The sequence below is a fragment of the Hoplias malabaricus genome, chromosome Y (genome assembly GCF_029633855.1).
Source record: "Hoplias malabaricus isolate fHopMal1 chromosome Y, fHopMal1.hap1, whole genome shotgun sequence".
NCBI classification, from domain to species: Eukaryota; Metazoa; Chordata; class Actinopteri; order Characiformes; family Erythrinidae; genus Hoplias; species Hoplias malabaricus.
In genome coordinates this window covers 46238165-46264730 of record NC_089820.1, presented here as the reverse complement: position 1 = coordinate 46264730, position 26566 = coordinate 46238165, and the positions used below count along the sequence as shown (strand labels likewise).

The 26566-nt window shown below is 37.4% G+C and overlaps 1 protein-coding gene across 2 annotated transcripts; it reads left to right on the top strand.

Moving 5' to 3' along the window:
• On the top strand, window positions 1–24721 carry LOC136679290 (CTD small phosphatase-like protein 2-B). 2 transcript variants are annotated; one of them, XM_066657737.1, is made up of 13 exons: window positions 1–201; window positions 12209–12393; window positions 14392–14518; window positions 16673–16825; window positions 16940–17170; window positions 17487–17580; window positions 17722–17833; window positions 17968–18054; window positions 18380–18442; window positions 18549–18628; window positions 19662–19788; window positions 20846–20941; window positions 21050–24721. In XM_066657737.1, exons 2-13 carry the CDS (start codon window positions 12232–12234, stop codon window positions 21113–21115), a joined length of 1398 nt encoding a protein of 465 aa, XP_066513834.1. In that variant the 5' UTR covers window positions 1–201; window positions 12209–12231; the 3' UTR covers window positions 21116–24721. The 2 variants fall into 2 exon arrangements, with proteins under 2 accessions (XP_066513834.1, XP_066513835.1); XM_066657738.1 differs by lacking the exon at window positions 1–201 and adding an exon at window positions 1912–2090.
• Window positions 24722–26566: the final 1845 nt, after the last annotated feature.

Sequence of the window (26566 nt, the reverse complement as noted above, 5' to 3'; positions counted from 1 at the left end):
GGGTCCTGTGTGGGTGAGTGTGTGGGTTAAGGAGGCGGGAAATGGCGACCAGAGGTGCAGCGCAGAGTGGCGGAGACCTGATTTGAAAACGATAACAAACAAACGCAGGGAGCCATAAAAAGCGGCTATCCCTGTAACTGCGTCCGGGACACGTCCTTCATCAGAGCGGCTCGCTATAGAGCTTCCCCTCGGCGCTGCTCAGTAAGTTAGTCTCTGTGTGTTGTTGGCATGTGGCTTGTGTAGTGATTCACTTTACGGAATTGATTCTCTAGAAGTGTCATTTTCGATGAACCGAATCTCCAAATCAGTTATTCACTTATTCACAAGACAAATGTTTCCTGTCCTCCTAGTCCATCTTATAAAATTTTGCGCAGTTCACACTGCACCCCTTTTCTTAGAAAGTTGGGCGGCTGGGCAAAATATAAATAAAACAGAATATAATGGTATGTCAGTCAGTTCTATACTATATTTAATTGAACATAGTACAATGATAACATTCACATAATGATACTCAAAGTTTTTAAAAATAAATGCCAAATTTTTAATTTGGTGCCTGCAACATATTTCAGAAAAGTTGGGACTTGGTCAAAAAATTGACTGGTAAAGTGGTGTAATCCTAAAAAACACCTGTTGGAACATCTCACAACTAACTGCAACAGGTCAGTTACATCACTGTGTATAAAAAGAGCAGAGGCCTGCTCAGTCAAACGGTACACCGATTCAAGAACATCATATATCAACATGAAATAACTTGGGATGTCTTAATCTATGATAAATACTATTAAAAGATTCAGAGAATTTGAAGAAATCTGTTTATGCAGGGTTTCAGTTTTGTCCCCAGTATTTTCTGACTGTGACCTTTGAGTCTTCAGGTGTCACTGCCTGAAAAACTGACAGATTTCTGTAGTGGAAATCACTGCATAGGCTCAGAAACAGTTCCCAAAACCACTGTCTGTAAGTTTAAACAAATGCAAGTTTAAACTAATAAAACAAAGAAAAAATCTTTGATAAACACAAGTTGAAATGGAAAAGTGGTCAGATAAATCAAAATTTGAAGTCCTATTATAAAAATCATGGGTGACACTAAAGAAGAAGAGACCATCTAGCTTGATTTCAGAATCTCTGCTGGTATAGAGGTGCATTAGTGCACATGGCATGTGTGAAGGCACCGTCAGTGCTGAACGATATATAAAGGGTTTGGAGCAACATTTGCTGCTATGCAGATGTCTTCTTCTTTTTCAGAGAAGGCCCTGCTTATTTCAGCAAGCTAATGACACCACATTCAGCAGGTTTTACAATATTAAACTAGCCAGCCTGCCCTCCAGACCTGTCAAACTTTGAAAACGTGATACATTATGAAACAAAAACTATGACATAGCATACCCCAAATGGTCGAGCCCTGATATCCTGTATAAAACACTAATGAGAAAATATTTGACACATTTTAAAAATAGAGCCATAGTGTTTTTTTTTGTTTTGTTTTGTTTTGTTTTTTTGGTTATAGTTTTCAAAGGCTTACAAGAGTGTTGTTAAAGAAGAGGCTGTGAAACACAGAGGTCAGCACCCCACAGTCCCAAATGTATTTGGAAACATGGTTGTATAATTACAGCTTACAAAGACAATCAAAAAAAAAAAAAAAAAGTTAAAGATAGTCAACAACAAAGATGAGATGCAGACTTTTGCATTCAGTCGCACAGAAAGAGAATGTTTTAATATTATCAGGTGGTATTTTACGAGCATAACTTATTACTAGTTTTCTTAGGTGCCTGAAATATTGATACAAACACCCACAAGTGATTATTTTGTATGTGAGTCTTTTGGACCGGATCATGGGAAAGAATCGGTTCAGGCGAACATTTGGTTCGTTGCTGTGCTGGAAGCTGTAACGGTAACTGGACTCAGCGACACAGACATGGTTCGTTCGAATTCGTCCAGCTGCAGCTATATAGCGAACATCATCTTTAAACCGTCTGCATTTTAGGCTAATCGCAAACGATCCGCGCTTTCTCCGAGTGCGGCCTTCTTTAAATCTTTACCCGCCGAGAGGAGTTGGACATCGACAGCGCTGCAAAGCCGTTAGTGGGAGAATGGTAAGTGACCGTGTAGAAAAGATGTTTTATTTATTCATACACATGTTAGTCTTTATTAAGACCGGACACAGGAGTCTGAAATTCGTGTGGCAGAGTTCGTTCACTATTGCTCTGGGAGCCATTTAACTGATATGAAACTGTACACATTTTGAGAGTTAGCAGGTTAGGTTTCCTCAGTTTCTTGTCTAGCTTGAGTGCTCCTGAGCCTGGATGGTGTGACAGTTTTTAAACATTGCCTGGCCTGAAACAAAGACAGACCATTTTGTGATGTACTTATCACATAGGTGCACTCTAATTCTACAGTAGCTGATTCTTTTCCGTTTGTGGCTCTGCATGCTTAATCAGCCTGTTTTCGCTGTTCTGGGATCACCACAGAGCTGTTATGATTTGGCTGGTGGATCATTCTCAGTGCTGCAGTGACACTGACTTTGTCACTGTATGTTGGCACGTGTTGTACTGGTATGAGTGCATCAGACCCAGCAGTTTTTAAACACTGGCCACTCTACTAGACACCTACAATATTGGTCCATCCCTGTAGATTCAGAGCCGGAGACAGTTACTCTTCTGTTGCAGTACAGTTTGGTGTTGGTCCTCCTCTATCCTCCTCCTCTGATCACAGGACACTGTCGACTGGATGTTTTTGGTTGGTGGACAATTCTTTGTCACGTAGTGACATAGAGGGCTTTAAAAACTCCAGCAGCACTATTGTCTCATCCACTTGTACCAGTCTGTCACACATTATCGCACCACTGTTGTCACTGGTCACGTTAGTGTCACTGCAGAGCTCAGAATAATCCATCACACAAATAATACCTGTTCTGTGGAGGTCCTCCTGAGTGTCCTGAGCATTGTAGAACAAGGTGAAAGGGGGCTAATAAAGTATGCAGCGCAACAAATGGAATCCTGTCTGTAATTGTAGAACTGTATGGTCAGTGAAGCTGAGAGAATGGGAAAGAATTTATTTTATTTTATTTTTTTTTGTAAATGATAAACAGAACAGGCTTACGTTAAAATAGATCTTGACAATCTTTGTGTTTTGTGTTATGCTAAATTTATTAAGGTGAAATGTAAGAATATGTTCTCTAACTAATTCAGGATTTGTCAACCTCTGCACAGAGGCATAAGGACCCTCTGGTTGCTGTTGGGCCAATAGTGAGGGGCAGCTGTTGGGCTTAATGGGTCAGTGCTGACACTATGTCACACAAAATCAGGTGGTAAATAATTGACGTAATAACATGACGAAATAAAAAATGTCTTGACAATATTAATACAAAGCCTGGAACATTTAATACTGGTTATTTGATTTGTCTCTAAAAACGAAGCACACTCTCCTTATGTTTTAAATATTCACACGTGAATGATTGGTCTAAAACATGTATGGGTAAAAAACAAGCATACATTAGCCTAATCAGTTAATATTTATAGTTCCATGATATATGTTGTGAGGTGAGCCACCCCCCTCTTCTACAATAAAATGTTTAGTTTTCTTGTGGTTTTTTATGATTGATAACATTGTGGACATTAAGGTGAAAAACTACAGAGGATGTCTGGATTAGATGTTCAGGTTTAGGACAAGTTAACATCATACTGCACACTAAGAACAGTGCAGTTCAACAGCACTGTGTGATGATTAAGAGTGTTGTGGTAGAATTTATATTCATTTTAGATAGCTGATTTTATTCTATATTTTGTATTTTAGTTATCTGTGATTTAATGATAGTTATTGTTGTTTCTGCATGGTAATTTAGCTTCTACTGTCATTAAACAATGTCATGTTTCATTCTGTATTTTGGATTGTAATGGTCCATTTCAGGTCATTTTCAGAGAGAACTAGTTCTCCAAGTCAGAACATGATCACATGGGTTGAGTCAGGTTCAGAACGATTTTTTTCCCTCCCACTGGAAAATACTCATTCTGTTTTTTTCAGCTGTATATATCAGTCTAGGTTTAATGCCCATTAAAACAAAACATACAGTTTCAATGAAGTCTAAATTATTATTGGATTGAATCTAATTCATCACCATTGATAAATATCTAGTGATATGAGCTATGATATTTTGAGCTAAAACATTTTTTTCAAATAACAGTATGAACATATGTGCATCACATTGCAAAGCCTATAATGTGGTTCATATCATGAAGTACCTGCCAATAACCAGTGCTATTTAAGTCACTGGTTGTTGTGGAAACAGGATGTAATGGCTTTCTGAATATTGTGTGGGTGGTTGTGCGATTGGGCATTTAAAAAAACAAAAAACTTTATAACTGTAGTGCTTCTGCTACAAGTCAGATTTTCAGGAAATTCAGTCCTGATCAATAATCATGAAATAAGTTCATGGTTTACTCAGCAGTTCATACCTTTGTGAATCTTTCTTTTGTTGTAGAATTTCCCTGAAATATACTCTCTGTCCTAAGAGAACAACTGAACTGTCATTTACTGAAACACGATACTCTGTTTTAGTCAAAAGCCTTATACATTTTTTAATACACCACAGGACATGACCTTTGTTTACTTCTCTAAACCATTTGTAGAAAAATTACACTGCTATGATTTTGTTTTTTTGCTGTTTTTGAAGACAAGCCAATTTCTCTGCCCTAGCCTGAAGCATTATTTGAGCTGTGCGGGCTGATTTAATGATGGACATTTATTAGGGGTGTAACAATACACTGATGTACATTTTTTCGTTTTTTTTAAACAAACCAAACCCCATTTGCAGAAAAGTAGGGACATTTTGTAAAATGCAATAATAACAAGAATCTGTCTGTGATTTATTTCCCTTGAAGCTTTCATTCATTTTTTTAATTAATTTTTTAAAACTTAATATTTTCAATATTTTCACCGATAAATGCGATTGTATTTTTCTAAATATCAACCAGCTCACACAGCTCCAGGGACCTGGAGGTTGTGGGTTCGAGTCCCACTCCAGGTGGCTGTCTGTGAAGAGTTTGTGTTCTCCCCGTGTCCACGTGGGTTTCCTCCTGGTGCTCCGGTTTCATCCCACGGTCCAAAAACACACATCGTTTGGTGGATTGGCAACTAAAAAGATGTTCTTAATAGTGACTGTGTGAGTGAATGACTTTGTGTGTTGTCCTGTTGTGACTGGCACCCCCTCCAGGGTGTATTCCTACCTTGCGCCCAATGATTCCAGGTAGGCGCTGGACCCACCGCGACCCTGAACTGGATAAGCATTACAGATAATGAATTAATAAATATGAACATATTTTTGAATTTGACACCTGAAATATATTCAAAAAAATAATTTTTACCACTCCATTATATCCCCTTTCCTTTACATTACACTCAATTGGGAAATTATTTTTATTTGGGAAATGAGGATACTAATTGTAACAATTGTGCAAGTAGAATTTTTGCCCTTTCTGGCCTGATGCAGAATTTAGCTGCTTGTCAGACCTTGGTTGGTGTGGCCTGATTCTACTCTTTATGATGGACTGCCTGTTGGCCAGTCAAGTACACGACTCTGACTATGAAGCCTTGATGATATAGCATGTCCTGAATAAGATCTGGCATTGTCTTACTGAAATGACCATATATAGTGCCTCCACATAAATGGGAAATTCTCCCATACCATGAGAGGTGTGGGCATTTGCACGTTAGTGATAAGCTCCATGTTCCCTTTCATTATTAGCATTGAAAAGACAACCTTCAATTTTAGAAAAATTTTCTGTTGACATATGAACCATCTGACATGACAGAATTTTTCTTCTTTTTTTTCTTGTGTAGTACAGTTTTGAGTTGTATTGCGTGATGTAGCATCAGACTTTGTTGAGTGACAAATTTTCTGAATTACTTCCAAGGTCCTATGGATAAATTTATCACTGTAGCATGACCTTTTTTATGCAGTGCCATCTGAAGGATTCAAAGGTCACCATCATTCAACATTGGTGGACTGGATAGACTGGTATTACTCCAGATTTCCTGAATCAATTTGCAATACTCTGTCAAATCAAATCAAACCAATTTTATTTATATAGCGCCTTTTACAACAGACATTGTCACAAAGCAGCTTCACATAGTTAGTATCAGAGTATGTAGTATTTATACTTTAATATAAAAGCTTCTAAATGATTGTGATGTTCCATGGAGCTCTGATAGGGAGAACAGAGCATCTGTGGCTGCTACGCCAGGTCCTCAGCTGGTTTACTGCACTAAGCAACTTTTGAATCACAGGGTGGAGGACTCTTGTGAGCAATGCGTAACGATTTACGACACAAATCTCCTAGCAAAAGAAGAATCTAGCTTGGTATTCCCGGTACAGACATTATATGGCATAGAGCAAAGAGGAGAAAAAGAGAGAGGCCATACAAGGGTTAATACTGGACTGAATGTACACAGTAGAGTGAGCTGAAACAAACATGAGGACACAATTTAAATTAGTAAGTATTTGTTTGTTTGTTTTTTCATGTGTTGGTTAGTGTTAAGTTTTCTTATGAAAGTTTTCTATTCAGGTTTTTGAGAGTAACTTAGCAGTGAGCCAGTGTTTGCAGCTGCTAATTGTAACTGAATTAGCTCACTTTTTTTGCATTATACATTGATTTTATTAATAAGTGCTTTTCTCCTGTTGCTGTGTGGATTAAATGATTAGAGTTACACTGTTTCAGTGGAAGCCAAGTTTTGTTGCGGACAGTGTTATAACCAAGTTTTTGAGAGTTACTGATGAACGAGGGTGAGTGGTAATACCTGCTAACTTTAGCCAATTAGCTCACTTTTTAGCGTTATCAGTTCTGGTAATAAGTGGTTTCTGTCAGGTGCTTTGGTTATAATGGGTATAATGAGTACCACCAAAGTTGCACTTTATGGTTGTAATAACACGGCCCAGTGTTATGAGTGATATATGGGTTTCATCATGTTGTCAACATAATTTTATTTGATTCCACCCATTCCCCCAGCTCAGCATCAGCTGAAGGCCCGCGAGACGTTCACAAATTATGTAAACATCACACGGTGAGAGAGGTATGTGTGACTGTGACTGACAGACAGGGAGTGTGTGTGTGTGTTAGTAAAAGCCCCGAGAGCCGGTCATGTTTAAGTGAGTGAGCAACCAAGAGAGAGATGTGTGTGAGACTTGATTTCACGGCAGTACTGTAAATGTGAATTACACTCAGCAACACGGGGTGTTCAGGAGCCAAAAAAGCCTGTTAGCTTCTGTTAGCTGTGTTTTTTTTTTTTTTTTTTTAAAGTCCTCAGGACCTTATTGACTGCTTCTTTTCTCTGTTGAAGTATTGGAGTGTTATTAGACCACAGAAACGTTCGTCTTTTGGTTTATGAGTAGTAAGTCTTTAGTTATTCAAAAGCAGATACCTCCTGCATTTTCAAGGTCACTAGATGAAAACAGATTTCCAGTAAGTATTTTATTTTATTTATTTATTTTGAGGCACACAATTCCACATTCCTTTTGCAAATTTAGACTGTGACTCATGAACCCACACAAACCTGGCAGTTCAGTGTTTCTAGGATCTTTTGATGTGAAATGTTTTTAGACACTTATCACTTCAGAAGTTCCTAGCCTACTTTCAGTGAATGAGAGCTCCTGAGGTTGAGTAGGTGTGTCTCATGCTTGTCTGTGTCTTTTTTGCACATCATTCAGAAATTCAGCTCCTGATTGTGTTTAGTTTTTGGTGGAAGCTGTGGATAAGGTGACGGTACAGTGAAGCCTGACTTTGGCAGGCTCTTGGACAGGTCTTGGACATGTTAGAACACATTTTATGTAATAGTGCTGGAGTGGGGGAGCATAAGCAGAGAACTCTACAGACATTTTCCTCTTTTCCGAATACAGCACAATCTTAAGTAAGAAGGACATTTTTCTCTAGCATCAGGAAAACATTAGTGCTTTCCCCCCCCCCATTTTTTCTTCTTGAACTGTTCTTTTAAAAGAAAGAAGCTTACATTTTTTTAAATTTACGGAATATCTTTATTTTGCATTTAGTGTCATTTTCATTGACTCTGGCTTTATACCATGTTTGTACTTTATAATTTTTAAACACCTGAAATGCCAAAAATATCCTAAACCTGATATAACATTGCCTGGTGTACTACTTTAATTCTAAAATGGATGGCATGAGACCTTACCATCTCTAAATAATCAATTCTTATCTCAGTATCCTTATGTTACATTTAATGGGCTGATATTAGCCACTGGCAGCAGCATAAAATGGTTTGTACACTCAAAACTGTCACTGTGGTGGTGCCTTTTGCTGTCATTGTGGTGGTATAAGGGTACAAAATCAGTAGGTTTTTTTTTTTTTTTTTGTTAGGGAACATAAATGTACCATTTTCTAAAATAATTGTAGATTATAAACTTCTTGTTGATTTCATACGACCAATTTCATCTTCAAGACTTGCATGATATATAAACAGTCATATAATGAAAGTTTACGAATGCTCCCTGTTTGTAAACAGTACCCACTTACTGTATACTGTAAACGGAATACCTAGGCGGCTTTCCATCCACTGAGTTTTTGCGAATTATGAAAATGCGCACGAAAAACCTGAATGGAAAAAGCCAACATTAAAAAAAAAAAAAAAAAAAAAAAAAAAAAAAAATACCCAAATATCGCAAAAACGCTCGGTCGAAAAGTTAGAATATTGCTGAAGAGCAAATGCGCAAAAGGGCAATCTGCTGATATTTTTTTATTAGGCATAACATATGTGAACATTTTGGATGGAAACCCACCTACTGTACCTGTAAATAGGAGATCAAACCTCTACCATATTTATTTTCCTCAGAGTGTATGTTTTGCATACTTTATATAGTTTATGTCCCTATCTCTGCCATCATGTAACGTTGTTCTTGTGATGCAGCGAAGCAGCAGATGTTATACTGCCTTCATTCAGGTGTATAGAGTTTATTGGAATTTATCAGAATGTCACAGTTACAATAAAGATTTAACATGTCAACAGTGTTTAAAACAAAAAAATCAACAGCAGCAATTTTAAAATAGATTTCTGGAGGTTGCTAATTGTGAATAGGTGAGAAATAAGTTAGGTTCATGAAGAGCTTCACATCTAAAAATTGCGGAGAAAACAAACTTCATGGCTGTTTACATCAGTAGGAGTCTTATAACATGATACCAAATTTATACTTTTACTATTTAAACTATGTGTTTGCAACTGGCATTAAGATGCCTTTATGTATAGCTATGAATTGTGCTCCATGGGTCTCAGAGACTGAGAATGAAACACAGTTGCTTTAACTACTTTTGGAGTTGACAGGGTATGACTACATGGCATTTGTAGTGTGAGACAACTGTAATATCTTGAGTGCCGCAAAGGACAACTTTAGAACGTTTTCACACCTGCACTCTTAAATTAAACTGAACTCTGGTTCATATTCACTCTTGGTGCGGTTTGTTTAGGCAGGGGTGAAAAAAGTAATCTCACTCGGATGTGGACCAAAACAACAATACCAAGACCCTTGAGAGGAGGTGGCCTTTGGTAAGGACCCAACCGAACTCGGGTGCTAATTATTTCTAGTGAGAATGTACAACCATACTATCAGTTGTACACATTTGATATGAACCACAGCAAACAAACATCAGGTGTATAAACACCCGTAATCAGCTGCATCATCACAGCAGAGACAAAAGCAGCTTATAGCCTTATATTTCTGCTGCTTTACTCTTGGTTTACAAATTTCATTGGCAGTGCTTTTAAACAGGAACATGGAAATATGCCATTTTTTTGTCTAATGCCAAATGTGACAGACGTAACACCTTTCCTTTTGACACAAAATTTGATCACACGTTGTCAAAAGAAACTCAAGACATATGTAAATGGCTATGCAACTTGCTGTCCATTTTATAAGATTTCTCCAGACATCTACTGTTTGAAGGGCCTGAGAGGCTAAAAATTCAGTAATACATTTCCCCAAATTGTTTTTATATAGTTCTTTACCATAAAATAAAGAAATGTTTAATATTTACACTTTAGGCATGGACCCTAGCCTCTGCCTCAAACATGCCGCTCTACCAGTTACTTAGTATTGTGCAGGTGGCAGTAAGGTCACATGAGGAGAGCCTCTGTATCAAGTGCTGCAGATAAACACGAGGTTACCTGTTGCTGAAATTAATTAATTTTTAATATTTATTGTGCTGCTGAAGTGTAAAATGTTGCCACCTTCTCCTAGCTATACAGGAATTAGAACAGTGTGGATCATGTGACATGTGGAATGGTCAGTGGATTTCAGTTTTTTAACATACAGTAAAAGGTGCTAGGATTTACTAACTGACAATAGTGTTATCTGTGAAGTCCAAGACAATAACTGGGATAATATGAACAGAAACCTAGCTTGCGTGCCTTATTCAGTCTGTCTGATACAAACATCTTAAGAGTAACTGAGCATTAACATGAGGCAGTAACACAGTTTGAAGTGTGAATTCACTGTAACACAGCTTCCAGCAGATTACTGCTTTTGTAAAAGTATCTGCATTAATACACAATTTTAATGTCTGTATTGTATGTATAGTAAGTGTTTTAAAATTGGCAAGTGTTTAAAACTGAATTATTGTACATTAAATTAGAGTAGAAGAGAACACAGCTCAGTATGTGGCTGGTCTGTTTTGCATTTACTCTTCAACCGAATCACACTAGGGTTGGAAACAGATTGAGAACCCATGTCCAGTGTTTGCTTTTTGGCACAACTGATGTTTTCCTCAGTATTAGGCAGTGTACCCCTGAAGGGTCATTACTCCTTGAACTGGTGTAAATATATTAGCTTTTGTTTGTAGGCCAGGCACTTGAACTGGTGAGGGTATTGCTGATAGTGAGTGCAAGGCTTTAACAAATGTAGCTGTCTTTTTGTAATTGTGCTAAAGGAAATGGTGTCTTGAATGCATCCAGATGTCTGTAGCCACACATCTTGGCTGAAGTGATGTCCTCTCAAGCTCTGAACACTATGACTCCTTGAAATACATCAAAGAAAGTATGAGTCATTCATTCTGTGTGTGTGTGTATGTGAGAGGGAGAGAGAGAGAGACAGAGGGTGTGTGGGGGAGAAAATAACCTATATGGAGAAGCTGTGCTCAAGCATTCTTTTGTTCTTGTGGTGTTGCTACCTCTAGATCACACTTGATTGCTAACCTTAATTCTATTTCCATTAGATGGTTTTAAAGCCAGCGTTGTAAAAAGACAGCCACTGTTATAGAATTTATGCCGTCTTTTAACTGAATGACCAGGATTTGATCCTTGTGCCCCCTTTTTGTTTATTTTTTCATTTTGCTGACGCTCCCAAATAGTTTTAACGCATAGGATGGACAAAATGTATCTGTTTATTTTGAGTAATGGATTCCGAAAATGCAAACATTTATGAAACTTTTATTCATTTGTGAGTTTTAATTAAAATAGTAGTCAAAGTTTAAATTTAATTGTTTATTTTAATTTGGTTAAGTAGGACACATTGACATCACTGCATGCTACTTGTTTTTTGGAGCCTTCTTTCAGAGATTACTTGTGGTAGGTTTTCTTCACTCTATGTAAATGTTTTGTGATGAATGGATCAATAGAAATGCTCCAAAATTACTTGGAATAAAATCTTTTTTCACTGACTTCCATTGAATGTTAAGAAGGTTTTTGCCTTTTCCTGTAAAGGTTTTTTTTTTTTTTTTTTTTTACTTTTTTTATTATTCAGACAGCAACAATATATTTTATTTTAATTAATGAATTCATTTTTCCCATACAAATTTTTAAATGTGATAATGATGAATAAGCAATAGAATAATAATAGGATACTTTGCAAATATTAGCATATCAGATTTTAAACATCAGAAGTCAAATTTTTGTATGCAGCCAAAAAATTCCCTATTATTATCATGCACCCTTTTGTTATAACAACGTAAATTGATTTTTTTTCTTCAGTTGTCAATCTCTTATTTTCAATTTATTATTATTTTATTTATTTGTTTGTTTGTTTGTTACTCAAACACCAAAATTCCATTGTTTTAAAATCTTAAATACACCTCATGTATTTAAATAAAAGGACCTGCTTTTATTTCATTTATTTTTTTTTTTTCTCATTTCAAAATAAATTTGAATGGCATTAAAATAGTTCACTTGAATTCTCTGTAATATCTGACTGTATATTTTTTTTCTTCTCTTTCCTCAGTCTTACATGTGACTGTTAACAACATGAGGCTGAGAATGCGCAAAGCATCTCAGCGGCCGAACACCGCCCACGCTCCTCGGCCAGGCCGGACCAAACGCAGACATCCTGATGAAGAGGAGTGCACAGTCCGAGAAAAGGGCCTTCTGACCACCATCAAGAAATTCATCCATAACGATGCCTTAAAGGTAAAAACCAACAGCTCTTACATTTCTTCTGATACCATAGAAATTTTAATACTGTGCAGTCACAAATAACATGGCCTTTTTATATGTTCATAGGTAAATTACTTTGTCTATATTGTTGCTGTCTAATTAAAAACATGTATATCTCAAAATAGTAACTTTACAGGAGAAGGAAAAAAAGAAAAAAAGCTGTTTAATTGTCAATGGAAGTCATTGTTACCAGCTTTTATTGCAAGTACTTTTGGAGCATTTCTTTTGGCCCATTCATCATGGCATTTTCACACAATTTGAAAGACAGTTGCTGCGTTCTAATGATGTAGTAAACTAAAAATCCACAAACGCAGAGATATGTGTTTTTAACTGGACATGGACAATTTTAAAATGTAATGTCCTAATTTTAAATTAGGACATGTAGCTATTGTATAACAAATGCAACCAAAGACTGTACTCTGTACATAGCAAAAATTAAATGACACTCTGGCACTTTGACATTAAGCATTTAAAATTTTAAGCTAGATTTTTTTGGTGTTCTTTGTTATAAAAACATGCCTAGACCTCAAATTTTAGAAAATAATAGCAGTTTAAATTTAAATAGCAATTTAAATTGCTAAATTGTTCTGAGAAATTGCAATAGGAGATTGCAACATTCAAAATGTCTACAGCTGAAAGCTATTTGTGTCGACATAAAAAGGACTCCTTTGACAGCACTCATTTGATTGACCAACACAAAAGAGTCTAAAGAGTACAGTATTGATCTGAACAAGAGGGTCGTGGAGCATATGATGTAGTGTACTGGTTCTCTGGGACTGGCTTCATTTCAAATTGTTCCAGAACATTGTTCACCCCAGCCTGTCTCCTCCCCTTTCCATCCCACTTCCCCAGTATCAGTCTTGATTTAGCACCATGTCTGGATCTGAGATGTAAATTCAGGGTTTGTCAGGACCTGGTGTCATATTCCCACAGAAACGCATGTATCTATGCTGCAGCGTTTCTAAAGAGTGTAGTAGTGGTCTAATTTTAGCTATGGTTCCACATTGCTTGCATAATGACACTAGGTATGGTTGGTTTAAACAGGTTTGTGGCTGGCTGTGTGAGTACAAGGACTTTCACAGTCTTTTGAGTATTGTTTCAGTTCCATCTGTTTATCTCTTAAGGAGAAAAAAGGGCTTTGAGCCTCTAAATATTCCACACGCCGTCCAAAATGTAATCAAGTGTTACTGTAAAGTATGTTTGGAAGATGGTGTCAAGCATTCAGTTAGGGTTTGTGTGTCTTGCTGAGTTTGGGGTAGCAAATCACCTTTTGTTTAAAAAAAAAAAAAAAAATTGAGAGAGAATGAACAGTGGAGTGTGTTATATTTGTAGAAGCTGTGGCAAAGAAGACAGAGGTTACAAATTCAAAAGGGATATTTCTTAAACCAGAACGGTAATTTGTGGTTTTGAAAATCCATCCCTTGTTTCTTGACATTCAGTGCCTGCTCTTTAACATTGTATACCTCTTCTACTGGATGAATTCTGCTTGCCAATTGTTCTCCAAGCTTAGGAACAAAATAAAAAAAAAGAAATAGGGCTTGCCAGAATAATAAGAATATTCAACTATTTCTTCACTTTATTTCCTTCTTATTTTTAGATCAATTTATATCAAATACAAATGTCTACTTGTGGATTAGTGTTTTAAATCTTGAGTTTCATAAACTGTATTTAAAAAATGCATAGCTGTATTTATTGAATTGTCCAGCTGAGGTCAGATGTGTGTTTCTTACATGCGTTAATGCATCAAAGGAAAACATTGACTATCCAACATTGTGAACATGACTAAAGAGATAAGGCTGGAACTGGAAACTTAGAACAACAACTTTGGATCCAATTATAAAATGACAGAATGAAGATGCAAATTCACTTAAGTTAATGTTTGGCACATATAAATAACATTGGGAGATTTTTGAATGAATGCACACTAAAGCAAAATAGATATAAACCCTTGCCCATCTTTGTGCTTTTCAGGTGGAGCAGGAGTACCCAGCAAAACGGAGTCGTCTGAACTGTGATCTCATCACCTCCACCGATCAGAGCACCATCCCTCACAAAAGAGGTGCTGGCCGAGTCCGCAGGACATGCTCCATCAATGGCGGTGAGACGTGAAAATGCACTGTAGAACTAGACCACTTTAACCGCTTCTGCTCAGTGCATAGACAGGGTGCTTACACACAAGTCAAACATGTTCACTGTCTGTTATTTACTTACTATTACTTACCATTAAAAAGATGGTTCAACAACAAAAAAACAAAGCTCCTAACTGCAAACAAGTACTAGTCTAAAGTTTGCCTCTAGTTTTGCACTGTGCAGCTAACAAATAGCTTACGTGTATTTGTACCTATTAGTTTCCTGTAAACTGCATTCCTAAATTAACACAAATACACTTTGTCCTTGCTTTTGTCCATTTTTTTAGTTGACATTGTTAGATTTGCTTATGTGGTTTCTGGAGCTGTTTGTTTGTAATTACTTGACAGCTGTTTTGATGCAAGGGTGATTTAGGCAAGTAGTTTTCACTGAGCTGTTAGAAGCAATATAAGCTAGTATTACTTGTCAGCCTGTTAGCTCCAGTTAAAAACTGAAGAAGTGAACATTTGGACAGAAATAGTATCATGGCTGATGAAATTGCAGGGCTGATCATCACTCTGTCCCAATTCTTGCCCTAAGGCCTTCCTGGAAGTGTGCACTTTGATGTTTGGTGAGTAAAAGAGGCACAAGGATTCAAGTATTCTAGGAGTCGAAGCGTTAAGGACAGAATGGGTCACTTTCGCCCTTCGGGTGTTTACATCCGTATGGCTTAAACACGAAAAACAGTAACAAACTGGGCTTAATATTTCAGTGTTTTATTAAAAAAAAATTATAAATAAATAAAAAAAATAAAGGATACCAGAGAGAGTGAGTTGCTCATTTAGTTTATTAAAGGAGTCTGTGACCTCCATTTATAAAGAACACCATTTATCGATCAAATTTCTGCATAAATGACTGGTTAGCGGTGATGTCCTGTTGCTTCATTGGGTAAATTGCTCCTGGTTGATAAAATGTAAAGGAACATGTGTTTTGAAATTTTAAAATTAAACATAGTTCAGGTCATGATCTTATGTAAAAAAATAAGCCTTTCCATGATCATGTACTGAACTGCCTGACGTTTATATCACTATGTGATATAAACAGGGCTTTTCCCTTAACTTCAGCATTTTTAAAGCATAACACAAACCATGTCTTAATAAAGATAAAAAAATTGTAGTTACACTTAAAGGGTTTTCCAAGGCACCTTATTGGTTTCCTGCGAGGAACATCACAGGCTTGCAGTGGGGCACGAAAGTATAATCCGATGCTGTATTACGAGAGGGGTGTGTCAAGTGAGCACACTTGGGGACCCCATGAGCACATTTGTTGAGGAAAATAAAAGAATTGGGACACTCTGAAGGAGAGGTCACAAATAGGCCGATCGTGGTCCAGGTCCGGACCCAGACGCTGTCCTATCCAAACCTGGACCTGTAACGGATAAACTATTACGAATTGTTTAATTTTGAACAGAGTGTTTGTTTTAAGTGGCGTGACTCTTCTAGTCATTACGGTTCAGTTTTAGCGCTCCAGGAAATTACAAGACTAATCGTATGCATCTCTGCACATCCCACGTGAGGCTACTCTGCCAAATAGACCTGTGATGAGCGCTGTGACACACACAGCACAGGGATCCAGACACCGATGTCCTGGCGGCAGTAAAGATAGTCCAAGGGACATGATGAAATCTCATTTGGGACACTTTTGGGATGGCAGTGTTGCGTGAGGTAAAACATTAAAATTAAGAGAATGATTACCGGTTAAAATTCTCATAAAGCTGAACATGTATTCTGTTTACGGATAACGTCCCGTCCTAAAGTATAAAGAACCGGTCTGCTTGCTGTTAACGGATAAAGTCCCAACCTTCAGCAACTATTTGTTATTTACAATTATTAATACATCTTGTTGAAATATAATTGAAAGTGTAATTTGGTTGGACATTCAGTTGTTAACTATATAAAATGATGCTTTAATTATTCGGCAGTTTTAATGTACAGGATTTTTCAGCTAATAGGTATGCAAAATAAAATGACTACGCTATCAATATTAGGTGGTGTGAAATTTTATGTTTTAAAAATACAAATGTTAGATTTCACTGAAATACCCTTCCCTATGGTAAAAGTCCAGGTTGTCCTTAAAGGAGTCTCATTTTCAAGATTCATTCATTCATTCATTCTCCACAAAGCAGAAGCTAAGAACCATGACACGAGTAGGATGGCAAAGCCAAATGGGAAGTTTGATGAGGAGGATGAGGACGCTATGAGCAGCCCTCCCCGCACCACTCTGTTGGGGACTATCTTCTCTCCGGTCTTCAACTATTTCTCACCAGCAAACAAAAATGGTGAGCCCGTAAGCCCTAGGGATACTCGCAGCCTAGCCTTAGTTTCATAGTTGTCCATGTTCTATCATTCTTGAGGGCAAACAATATAACATCCTTACTCTGTTCCTCTGCTAGTTGTGTCTGGTTCAGACTCACCCGGCCAGGCCGTGGAGGCGGAGGAGATAGTAAAGCAGCTGGATATGGAGCAGGTTGAGGAAATCCCCACCAGCACTGCCACATGTGCTCCCTTGTGCCCCAGTGCCATGCCCCCTGCAGTCATGAGACTTCTACCACCTAACCTCATGCAAACAGAGGAAGACGACGAGGAAGATGAAGTGGCCCATGCTGATCTACCACCCCTCACAGGTAGATCTGACTGTGCTTTTCTAAAGAGATCTATTAATGTGGAACAGTGGCAAGCAAAGCATGTCTGATATAAAAATCAATTATTTACTTCTAATAAGTAAATAAACAAAAGTAAATAAATAAAATTATTTACTGAAATAATAGATAGATCATTAAAGTGAGATATTTGACTAACATCAAATCAGCTATAATAAATGTAATTTAATCTGTATTTTACTGCTCAAGTCCTAGTTAGGTCTTAATGGCTATGAATTAGAAGATGATTTGTTACTTTTTCTCATATGAAATAAAGCACATTCGTTTTCTCTCGTCTTAGCTCCTGGCTCTCCACCGGCTGCTGGGTATGTGGAGGTCCCTGCCAGCATTCCTATTGATGCCTCATGTGAAGAAGATTGGGAGGTGTTTGACCCGTGAGTACAGATGCTCTTCTCATTAGCTTTACTTTGTCAGCATTGTTTTTGTCCATTGTTCTGAGTTTTGGCACTTTTTTTCCTGACTGTTATTTTGATTATATTAAGTTTTTTTTATTTATTTATAAATTTGCTCTCTAGATATTTCTTCATCAAGCATGTACCTCCATTGACTGAGGAGCAGCTAACTCGTAAACCTGCTCTCCCTTTAAAGACACGCAGCACGCCAGAGTTCTCCCTTGTCCTAGACCTTGTAAGTGTAATTCAGAAATGAAAATTAAATATAAACATACAATGAGGATTAAGCACAGTATCTGAGCCATATCATGCATGCCTGTGTTTCCATTTGGCTCTATTATTAGGACTTCTATTTTTGTTTCCTTACAGGATGAAACTCTAGTTCACTGTAGCTTGAATGAGCTGGAAGATGCAGCACTGACTTTTCCTGTCCTTTTCCAAGATGTAATATACCAGGTAGGTCCAGGAATGAGGTTCCTTACCTGCAAAATAATTTAAGTGTAAGATGCATTCCCAACCAGCAGTCATGTTTTCAGTGAGTGTGGTTGGAGTATCTCCACAAGAGGGGGCTAAAGCATTACTTTGAAAATAAAGGTTGGAATGTTGTAGTCAACCTCCAGTGGCAGGAGTGGGATCCAGATGGAATTCATTACTGATTTGTAAAACTAATTTTGCATATGTCTTTTTGTTGTTGCTGTTTTGTTTTTCCTCATAGAGGAGGCTCAAACATACAAATGCAAATGATATCCAATTTTTCACTTCTTTCCATCTGGCCCCTCAGGTTTATGTAAGGTTGAGGCCATTCTTCAGAGAATTTCTTGAACGCATGTCTCAAATTTATGAGGTAAGTGTTGTCCCACCAGTTCACTGCATATTTTATAAACGTTAACATTACATTTTTCTTATGATATCAAGTTCACATCTGGTCTTTATATTTGTTTTGTCCTTAGATTATTCTTTTCACTGCCTCAAAGAAAGTTTACGCAGATAAATTGCTGAATATCCTTGATCCGAAGAAACAGTTAGTCCGGTTGGTGGATCTCTCTGTCTCCTTTTTCTTTTTTTTTCTTTTTTTTTTTAATCCCCCCCAGCTGATAAGATTCTTATAGCATACACACAATATAAAGAAACATTTTATATAATTTCCATCACCAATCCCAGTAGTACTTTTTATTTATTTATTTATTTTTTATTCATGTTTGTTGTATTCCTCGTTTTATAGAGATACATACCAAACATTTTTATTTTAATTTAGGGACCAATTTCCAGTTAAAACAACCAGGAAGTATGTAAGTGATTCATTGTTCGCACAATATTACTTAGGAGATTATTTATATGGAAAGCCACCTTCTAAGGTTGTGCTCCAGACCAAGAAAACAAGAAAATGTTACTTTGTTACATTTAATGCTGGTTTGGTTCGAGTTCACACTGTCACGTTTACTATCAACAATGACACACAAACAAAGTAAATTTACACTTTTCAAACTTGTGTGTGAAGTTGTTTTACCAACTGAAACAAGGGACATAGTTCACTGAAACTACATTATATTAAGACAATGGTTATCATAGTTTTAAAGAACTAAATAGTGACAATTGTGGCTTTATTTGGTTGCTTACACAACCATATTGTCAGCATCTATAGCCCTTGGTTTGAAGTTTGCCCCTGAAAAATCAATGTTCTAAGGGGTTTTATATTGCTCCATGCCTGGTCACTATCCTTTCCCCCAATAATAATGAACACACCCTACCCTTAGACATAATAGAGGGATAGGGCTAGGTGAAATGGGATTCACCCTTAGAATGCTGGTTTGTAATGGAATCCAGCCTGCTGCCTTCCATGCTGGTTGCTGGGTTGCTCTGTTGGCTTTGATTACACTGTAGGGTTAGGTTTGGATTCAAAGGGGAGTTTCGACACCACTGCGTAGGTCTTCAGGTGTCAACTCTTTGGTTTACTTGCATTATTTATTCTTGTCCTGGTATCATTGTTGCAACTGATCTTTTTTCTTTCCCTTCTTTTTTTTTTTTTTTTTTTTTTTTGTGTGAATGTTTACCTTGATTTTTAGGCATAGGTTATTTCGCGAACACTGTGTCTGTGTACAGGGGAACTACATCAAGGATCTGAATATTCTTGGGAGAGACCTGTCAAAGACCATCATTATTGACAACTCACCACAAGCCTTTGCTTATCAGGTGAAGTTAAGCTCTCTACAGACAAAAGCCTATTGTTGGCCATGTGAAATTGGTATTGTCTATACAGTGGAACCTCTACTAACGAACGCCTATACTAACGAACTTTCCAAGATACGAACCAGGCATTTGAATGTTTTTTGCCTCCACCAACGAACCATGACTCTAGAAACGAACCCGAGCCTCTGCTGACCCGGCGGCTGGAAATGGCCACTGACCCCAATAGGCGAGTCTCCCAGCGCGCCCAGACTTGAGTGAGCTTTTAAGATTAGCAAATTGTAGTTTTAGCAATTTAGCATTAGTGTAAATAGCAGACATCGAAATTCGTGCTGAGTTAAGGTGTATATACGCTTCGTCTCCCCACATTCACCTGCCTTTCTTTTTTATTACTGTTACCACTATATTTCTTTTTAGTAATGCTACATGTATTTTTTTTTTTTTACTAATTTGAGAGTTTTGTAAACATATATCAGTGTAAAAGGTGACTTTTGGGGTGGGGCTGGAACACATTAATTGCTTTTCCATTATTTTAAATGGGGAAAATTGACTTGAGAAACGAACTTTTCCACTTACGAACCGGGTCACGGAACGGGTCAAGTTCGTAGGTAGAGGTTCCACTGTATTAAGATTTCTTTTTAAAGAAAATGTATTTTTCTATTTTACTACTCATCTTTAATAATTTTGATTCTTTTTTTTTTTGTTGTTGGCTTAATTATCCCCAATTGACAGTGTGGGGCTAAGTGTCTCTCCTGAATAAAAATCATAAATACCCAACCAGTCCTGTGATTTGGCTCACCTCTCCTGTCAATGAAGCTATAGGCAACCCTTTAAATGTTAAAATTATCTCATAGTGGAGAAATACTTGCACTAAAAATGTATTCTACTTGAACAGTTCTAGAGAATGCTATTGTATACTCACATTTTTCAGCATCAGTCATTTGTTTTCCATGAGCCAACCAATTGTGATTTAAAAAAAATAATACAATTATTTATTTAAGTTGTTGATGTTCTGTTCAATCTTCAAATCTATGTACATTATCATGGTGCTTGTTAATCACAGCTGTCCAATGGCATACCAATTGAGAGCTGGTTCATGGACAAGAATGACAACGAGCTTCTCAAGCTGGTTCCTTTCCTGGAAAAGCTGGTAGAGTTGGTATGTATATTTCTCAAAGCCGCTTTTTATATTAATAAAAAGTTCTGAAAAAGAACGAATTGTATCCTTGGTTCTACTCTCTGACTGCATAATATTTCTCATCTCCAGAATGAGGATGTGCGCCCACACGTCCGTGACCGCTTTCGTCTTCATGACCTGCTGCCTCCTGACTGAGGCACGAGTGTGGACTTCTGCAGCTGGACACGAAGTAATAAAGACAAAAAAAGAAAAACAGACAAACCCGTTTTAACAACTTTTTTACCATTACTTGTTTCTTGTTGAATTATTTTTTGTTCGTTTATTCACATTTCGTCCATCCCTTCAGTCATATATATAAAAAAAAAAAAGAAGTCGAGATTTTTGAAGCGACATTTGAAAATAGAATTAATGAACTCTGTTGAATAGATGTATAAATGTGACTGCTTTACATGTCAAAGACCAAGAGCTCTCCTCCCTCTGAGGCTCACCATTCTAAGCGGTTTCTTCTTTTTGTGCGTTGGAATGATCCTGTTTCTTCAGTCATTTCAGTCCATTTGAAGAGAATGTGTGAAACAGCAGAGAAGAGGAGGATCACTTGTTTTCTTTGGTGCTCCAGTGGAATTGTAACACTTTGGCTTTAGACCAGTTTGAACAGTAACGGCCAGTAAAATCAAAACGTTTTCTTGTGGGTATCAATGGAGATTATTTCATGGGTTTGTTTTAAATGTTTCCCTCTGTTTAATCTCATTCCATATTCCTCAACATTGCTGTTGCTGTTCTGTATTTGTTTTAATTTGACCAGTGGTTGGGTTTTAGTGTTCCATAGGTGCACTTGTTTGCAGGAATAATGTGTTCAGACAAGAAGAACATATTTTTATAGGTTTTTTTTTTTAAATAGTTTATTTTAAAAAATTGGGTCATTCTCTTTACAAAAGGTGCAGAAGTAAATCTTGTCCAGGGAAGAGAGGTTGAAGTTGTAAATGTTCTGAAGCTTTTGTCTTATAAAAGCTCATATAAATATTATTGCAGTGAAAAATTCCAAAATGGTGAAAAAAAAAAAATAATTCCTGTTTCTGTTTTTGGTGTCAAAAACTTTTTTCTCATTTACTTAGTTTTTACATGTGTCTCACATTTTAAAATTTAAGTTAGAATTTCAAAGAACTCCATCCAGACTAACTCTCACTATTAACTTTTTAAATTTTTCTACTCTGAGTTGTCTCTGTCGCACGAGTTTTCATATCAAGCCTTTTTTTTAATAGATATATATTTTTTTAAACTCAGTGTTCATTGGCCATTGTGTTTTTAGTATTAAATGGCAAAGTGTTTTAATGTAAGGATGGGAGCCAATGTAGCATGGTTCATGTACAAAGGTTCGTGTACAAATCTTTTTGCCTAAACTGCAGAAGCATTTACGAGGACGGTTGGATGCCTGTGATCGCTTGGTTTGTAGCACTAGCATATCAGCAACAAGACTCTGTTGATTAAACTTCTCTTGCCTGTAGTTCTAGTTTCTTCTAGTTTGCTGGTATTCATGGATTAAATGCAGTAAGAGGTCCTTAACATGAATGTGTGTATCATGGAAAGACTTGTAATGGAATTATTTGCCTTCTGGTCATTTTTTTTTCTTCCCTTCTGTCCTTAAACTTTCCATGTGAGTTTTATGGTTATCGACCTTAGTATGTGTATATCTAATTATAGTGTAAAAGAAAATAACCTGAGTGCACCTTTCATCATGATGGTTGTTAGATGTATTCATTTTTCACATATCCTTCCCTTTTTTAGTTCCACATTTTATGTAGGCATAAGTCAGGGACCAGCCTTCATTTATTTAATTTCCAGTCAAAAATGTAAATTTGTAATTTTTCATTACTTATTTTTGAAGAGATTGGAAATAAAAGAATCCTTGTGTAATAGGACATTAAATAAAAAAAACAAGACTTAATACACCACCAAAGCTGTCTCTGTGAGATAAATCATTTAAAGCATTTATCTTTCATTATGGACACATTCTGTCCATCTTCCCACTGTGATGAGACAATTCAGTGCCATGGGTCTTAATGGCAGCTTAATGGGGAGCTTTCAGAAAGCTAGACCTGAGAAATGGAAACAGACCAAAACAAAATTGCAAAAAAAAAAAAGGTTTCTGATATTCTTCTTGGATTTCTTTAAAACAAGGCTTTGACATAAGAAAATGGAAGCTGTCATGAAGGCAACGTGTTGACAAAAGTATGTTTCGTTTTTACGGATTTTGAGTCATTTGTCAAATGATTTCTGAATTATTTTCCCTGATGATGAAAAATGGAATAATATCTGACTGGCAGTTAAATAAAATTGGCAGATGGTTGTGTAGTGTTGCCTGTGGTGCCAAGTTTGTTTGTTGGTTTGTATCCCCCCCCCCCCCCCCCCCCCCCCCATTATTAGTTTATTAGCTACGTTAGACAATTTTTATGAACTATTATTTTAATGCCTCCGTAATTCCGTTGTTGTCCAAAGACAGTTTTTTTTTTTTTTAAGTTTATTACATTATTTCAACACAGCAGCTGTCATTTACATTGTGTAAAAATTGAGTCATGAATGGACCAATAGAAATGCCCCAAAATTATTTTAATATTGACTTCCTTTTGAAATATAAGGAGGGTTTTTTCTCCTGTAAAGTTAATACCTTGGTGAGGCTTTTTTTTTGGGGGGGGACTGCGACAATATGCTGGTAGACCTGTTCAGTCGGGATGGCTGGGAACCAATTCGAATCAGGGACAGCTTATAACATTAATTTTGTCCCTGATTCTCTGGTTAATTTCCTGACGTCCTGACTGAGGCATTGGTGATTTGTATCATTTGTTTTCTAAGACCCTTATAACTGAGCTATAAGCTATAGTTACTCTGCTTTTCTCTGAAATATAAGGCCTTCTGAGTGACCTGTATGTAATGGCTTCTGTTATATTCTCCTCCTCCTTTTTCCAAGTCTCCTTAATATGTAGTAGCAAGTGTCTGTACCCTTTGCAATTTTTATTGGTTAAAGTTGTACTAATAATTGTAAATCATTGGGAGGTGAGGAGGGGCTTAGAAACCAATGCTGAATGGATGGGGGGGAAGTGATCCCAAGGATCCTGCTCTTTTGACACGAGCTTGTATTGTTCTTTCTAATTGAAAGGGTCTGCAAGCACAATTACCTTTACAAACAAAGTAATGAATCAGTTACATATAGTATGGAAATGGTTATATGTATATTATCACATTGCACATACAGTAGCAGTTACTACAAATATTCCAGCCCCACAGTCATGCTGTGTTGTACAATTCTGACTTATGCAAAATTCAACTTGTGTCTGAAAAGATGGCTCCAATTATTTTAGGGGGTTGCTGTAATGTACCAGCGCATGCACTTCCTCACCAACAGAGACTTATTTTCTACAATTGTCAGAGCTGTAGCATTTTATGCACAATAAGGGTGGCTTAGACATTTTATATGTGCCAGTTCATTCAAATGTACATTTACCATTTTTATTGTACAATGAGTATTGTACTGAATACACCATGCAGCTTCATGTAAGATCCTTAAAGTAAGGAAACTCTTTTTGTATTTTTTTTTTCCAAAAGGCATGTCATATCTACTTTTTAAATGTATTAATGAAGATTTAACTTTACATCAAATGGAGTGTTTTTTCTTACTATATTATGTGTATGTACGTACGTTAAGTTAGCACAATGTCACTGAACTGTCAGAAAAAGAATTCATAGCATGTAGAAACAAATAAGCCTGTTTTGTGGGAAAGTCCTTAATTAAATTTTAACCATGGCACTTTTTCTGCAGAAATGGAAACCGTTTCAGTGCTTTTTATTGCTACGTCCAGTAGTTAGGGGTTTGCATTTTTCACGTTGCGAGTGAGAGATTACACACTGCAGTTTGTTAAGCAAGGCAAATATAGGATTGGAAACATGAAATATGAATCTCCTGAATGGTAAAATAGCAGTAATAAGTAAAAATAGTAGTCAAAAGTCTTAATATTTTGTGAAGCCAAAACCTTGTCTTAAAGGCTAAGCACCACTTATTGGACCTCCATGAATATTTCACATTATTTTAGTTACTGACATATATAAGTATGCTTGAAAATGATCTTTTAAACCTTATTCCTTGAATTAGTAAGAAGTTACATGTTTTCTGGCTATTGATAAACACAAGTTAGGAACTCAAATTCCACTGTATTTATTTGTCTGACACTTTTATATAGCTGGTGCTTAGCCTTTAAAACACGTTACTTTTTATGAAATGCTCTTTTAAAAACATGCATACATCAGTGGCACACACTCCAAAGTGATGCATATTTTTTTTGCTCCACTGACCATATACTGTAGCTGCAGTTTTTTCAACCTCTTCATCAATGGTCAGTATTCCCACAAGACCACAATAGAGCTGGAATATACACTGCTCAAAAAAATAAAGGGAACAATTTGTCACTCCAGGTCAATCACACTTCTGTGAAATCGCCCTGTCCAGTTAGGACGCAACACTGACTGTGAATCAATTTCACCTGCTTTTGAGCAAATGGAACAGAGAACAGGTAGAAACGAGAGGCAATTAGCAAGACAACCCCTATACAGGGGTAGTTCTGCAGGTGGTGACCACTGATTATGTCTCTGTTCTAATCCTTTCTGGCTGATGTTTTGGTCACTTTTACAGTCTGTCAGTGCTCTCACCCGTGGAGGTAGCCTCAGGCGGTGTCTACAACCCACAGAAGTCGCTCAGGTAGTGCAGCTCATCCAGGATGGCACATCAATGCGAACTGTGGCAAGAAGTTTTGCTGTATCTATTAGCACACTGTCCAGAGCATGGAGGAGATACCAGGAGACATGGAGGGGGCCGTAGGAAAGCAACAACCCAGCAGCAGGACCGCTACATCCTCCTTTGTGCAAGGAGGAACAGGAGGAGCAGTGCCAGAGCCCTGCAAAATGACCTCCCGCAGGCCACAAATATCCATGTTTCTGCGCAAACTGTCAGAAACAGACTCCATGAGGGCCCAACGTCCACAAATGGGGCTTGTGCTTACAACCCAACACCGTGCAGGACAATTGGCATTTGCCGGAAAATTGGCAGATTCACCACAGGCACCCTGTGCTCTTCATGGATGAGCACATGTGACAGACGCGACAGAGTTTGGAGACGCCTTGGAAAACGTTCTGCTGCCTGCAATATCCTCCAGCATGACCAGTTTGGCAGTGGGTCAGTAATGGTGGGGACCTCAGACCCATTGTGATGCCATATGCTGGTGCAGTGGGCCCTAGGTTCCTTCTGATGCATAACAATGCTGTGGCTGAAGTGTGTCAGTAGTTCCTGCATGATGAAGGCATTGATGCTATGGACTTGGCTGTCCATTCCCCAGACCTGAATCCAGTCGAACACATCTGGGACATCATGTCTCGTTCCATCCACCACTGCCACATTGCACCACAGACAGTCCAGGAGTTGACTGAAGCTTTAATCCTGGTCTGTGAGGAGATCCCTCAGGAGAACATCCCGCCACCTCATCAGGAGCATGCCCAGGCGTTTTAGGGAGGTAAGTCAGGCATGTGGAGGCCAAAAACACTACTGAGCCTCATTTTAACTTGTCTTGAGGAATTTGGATCAGCCTGTAATTTTATTTTCCACTT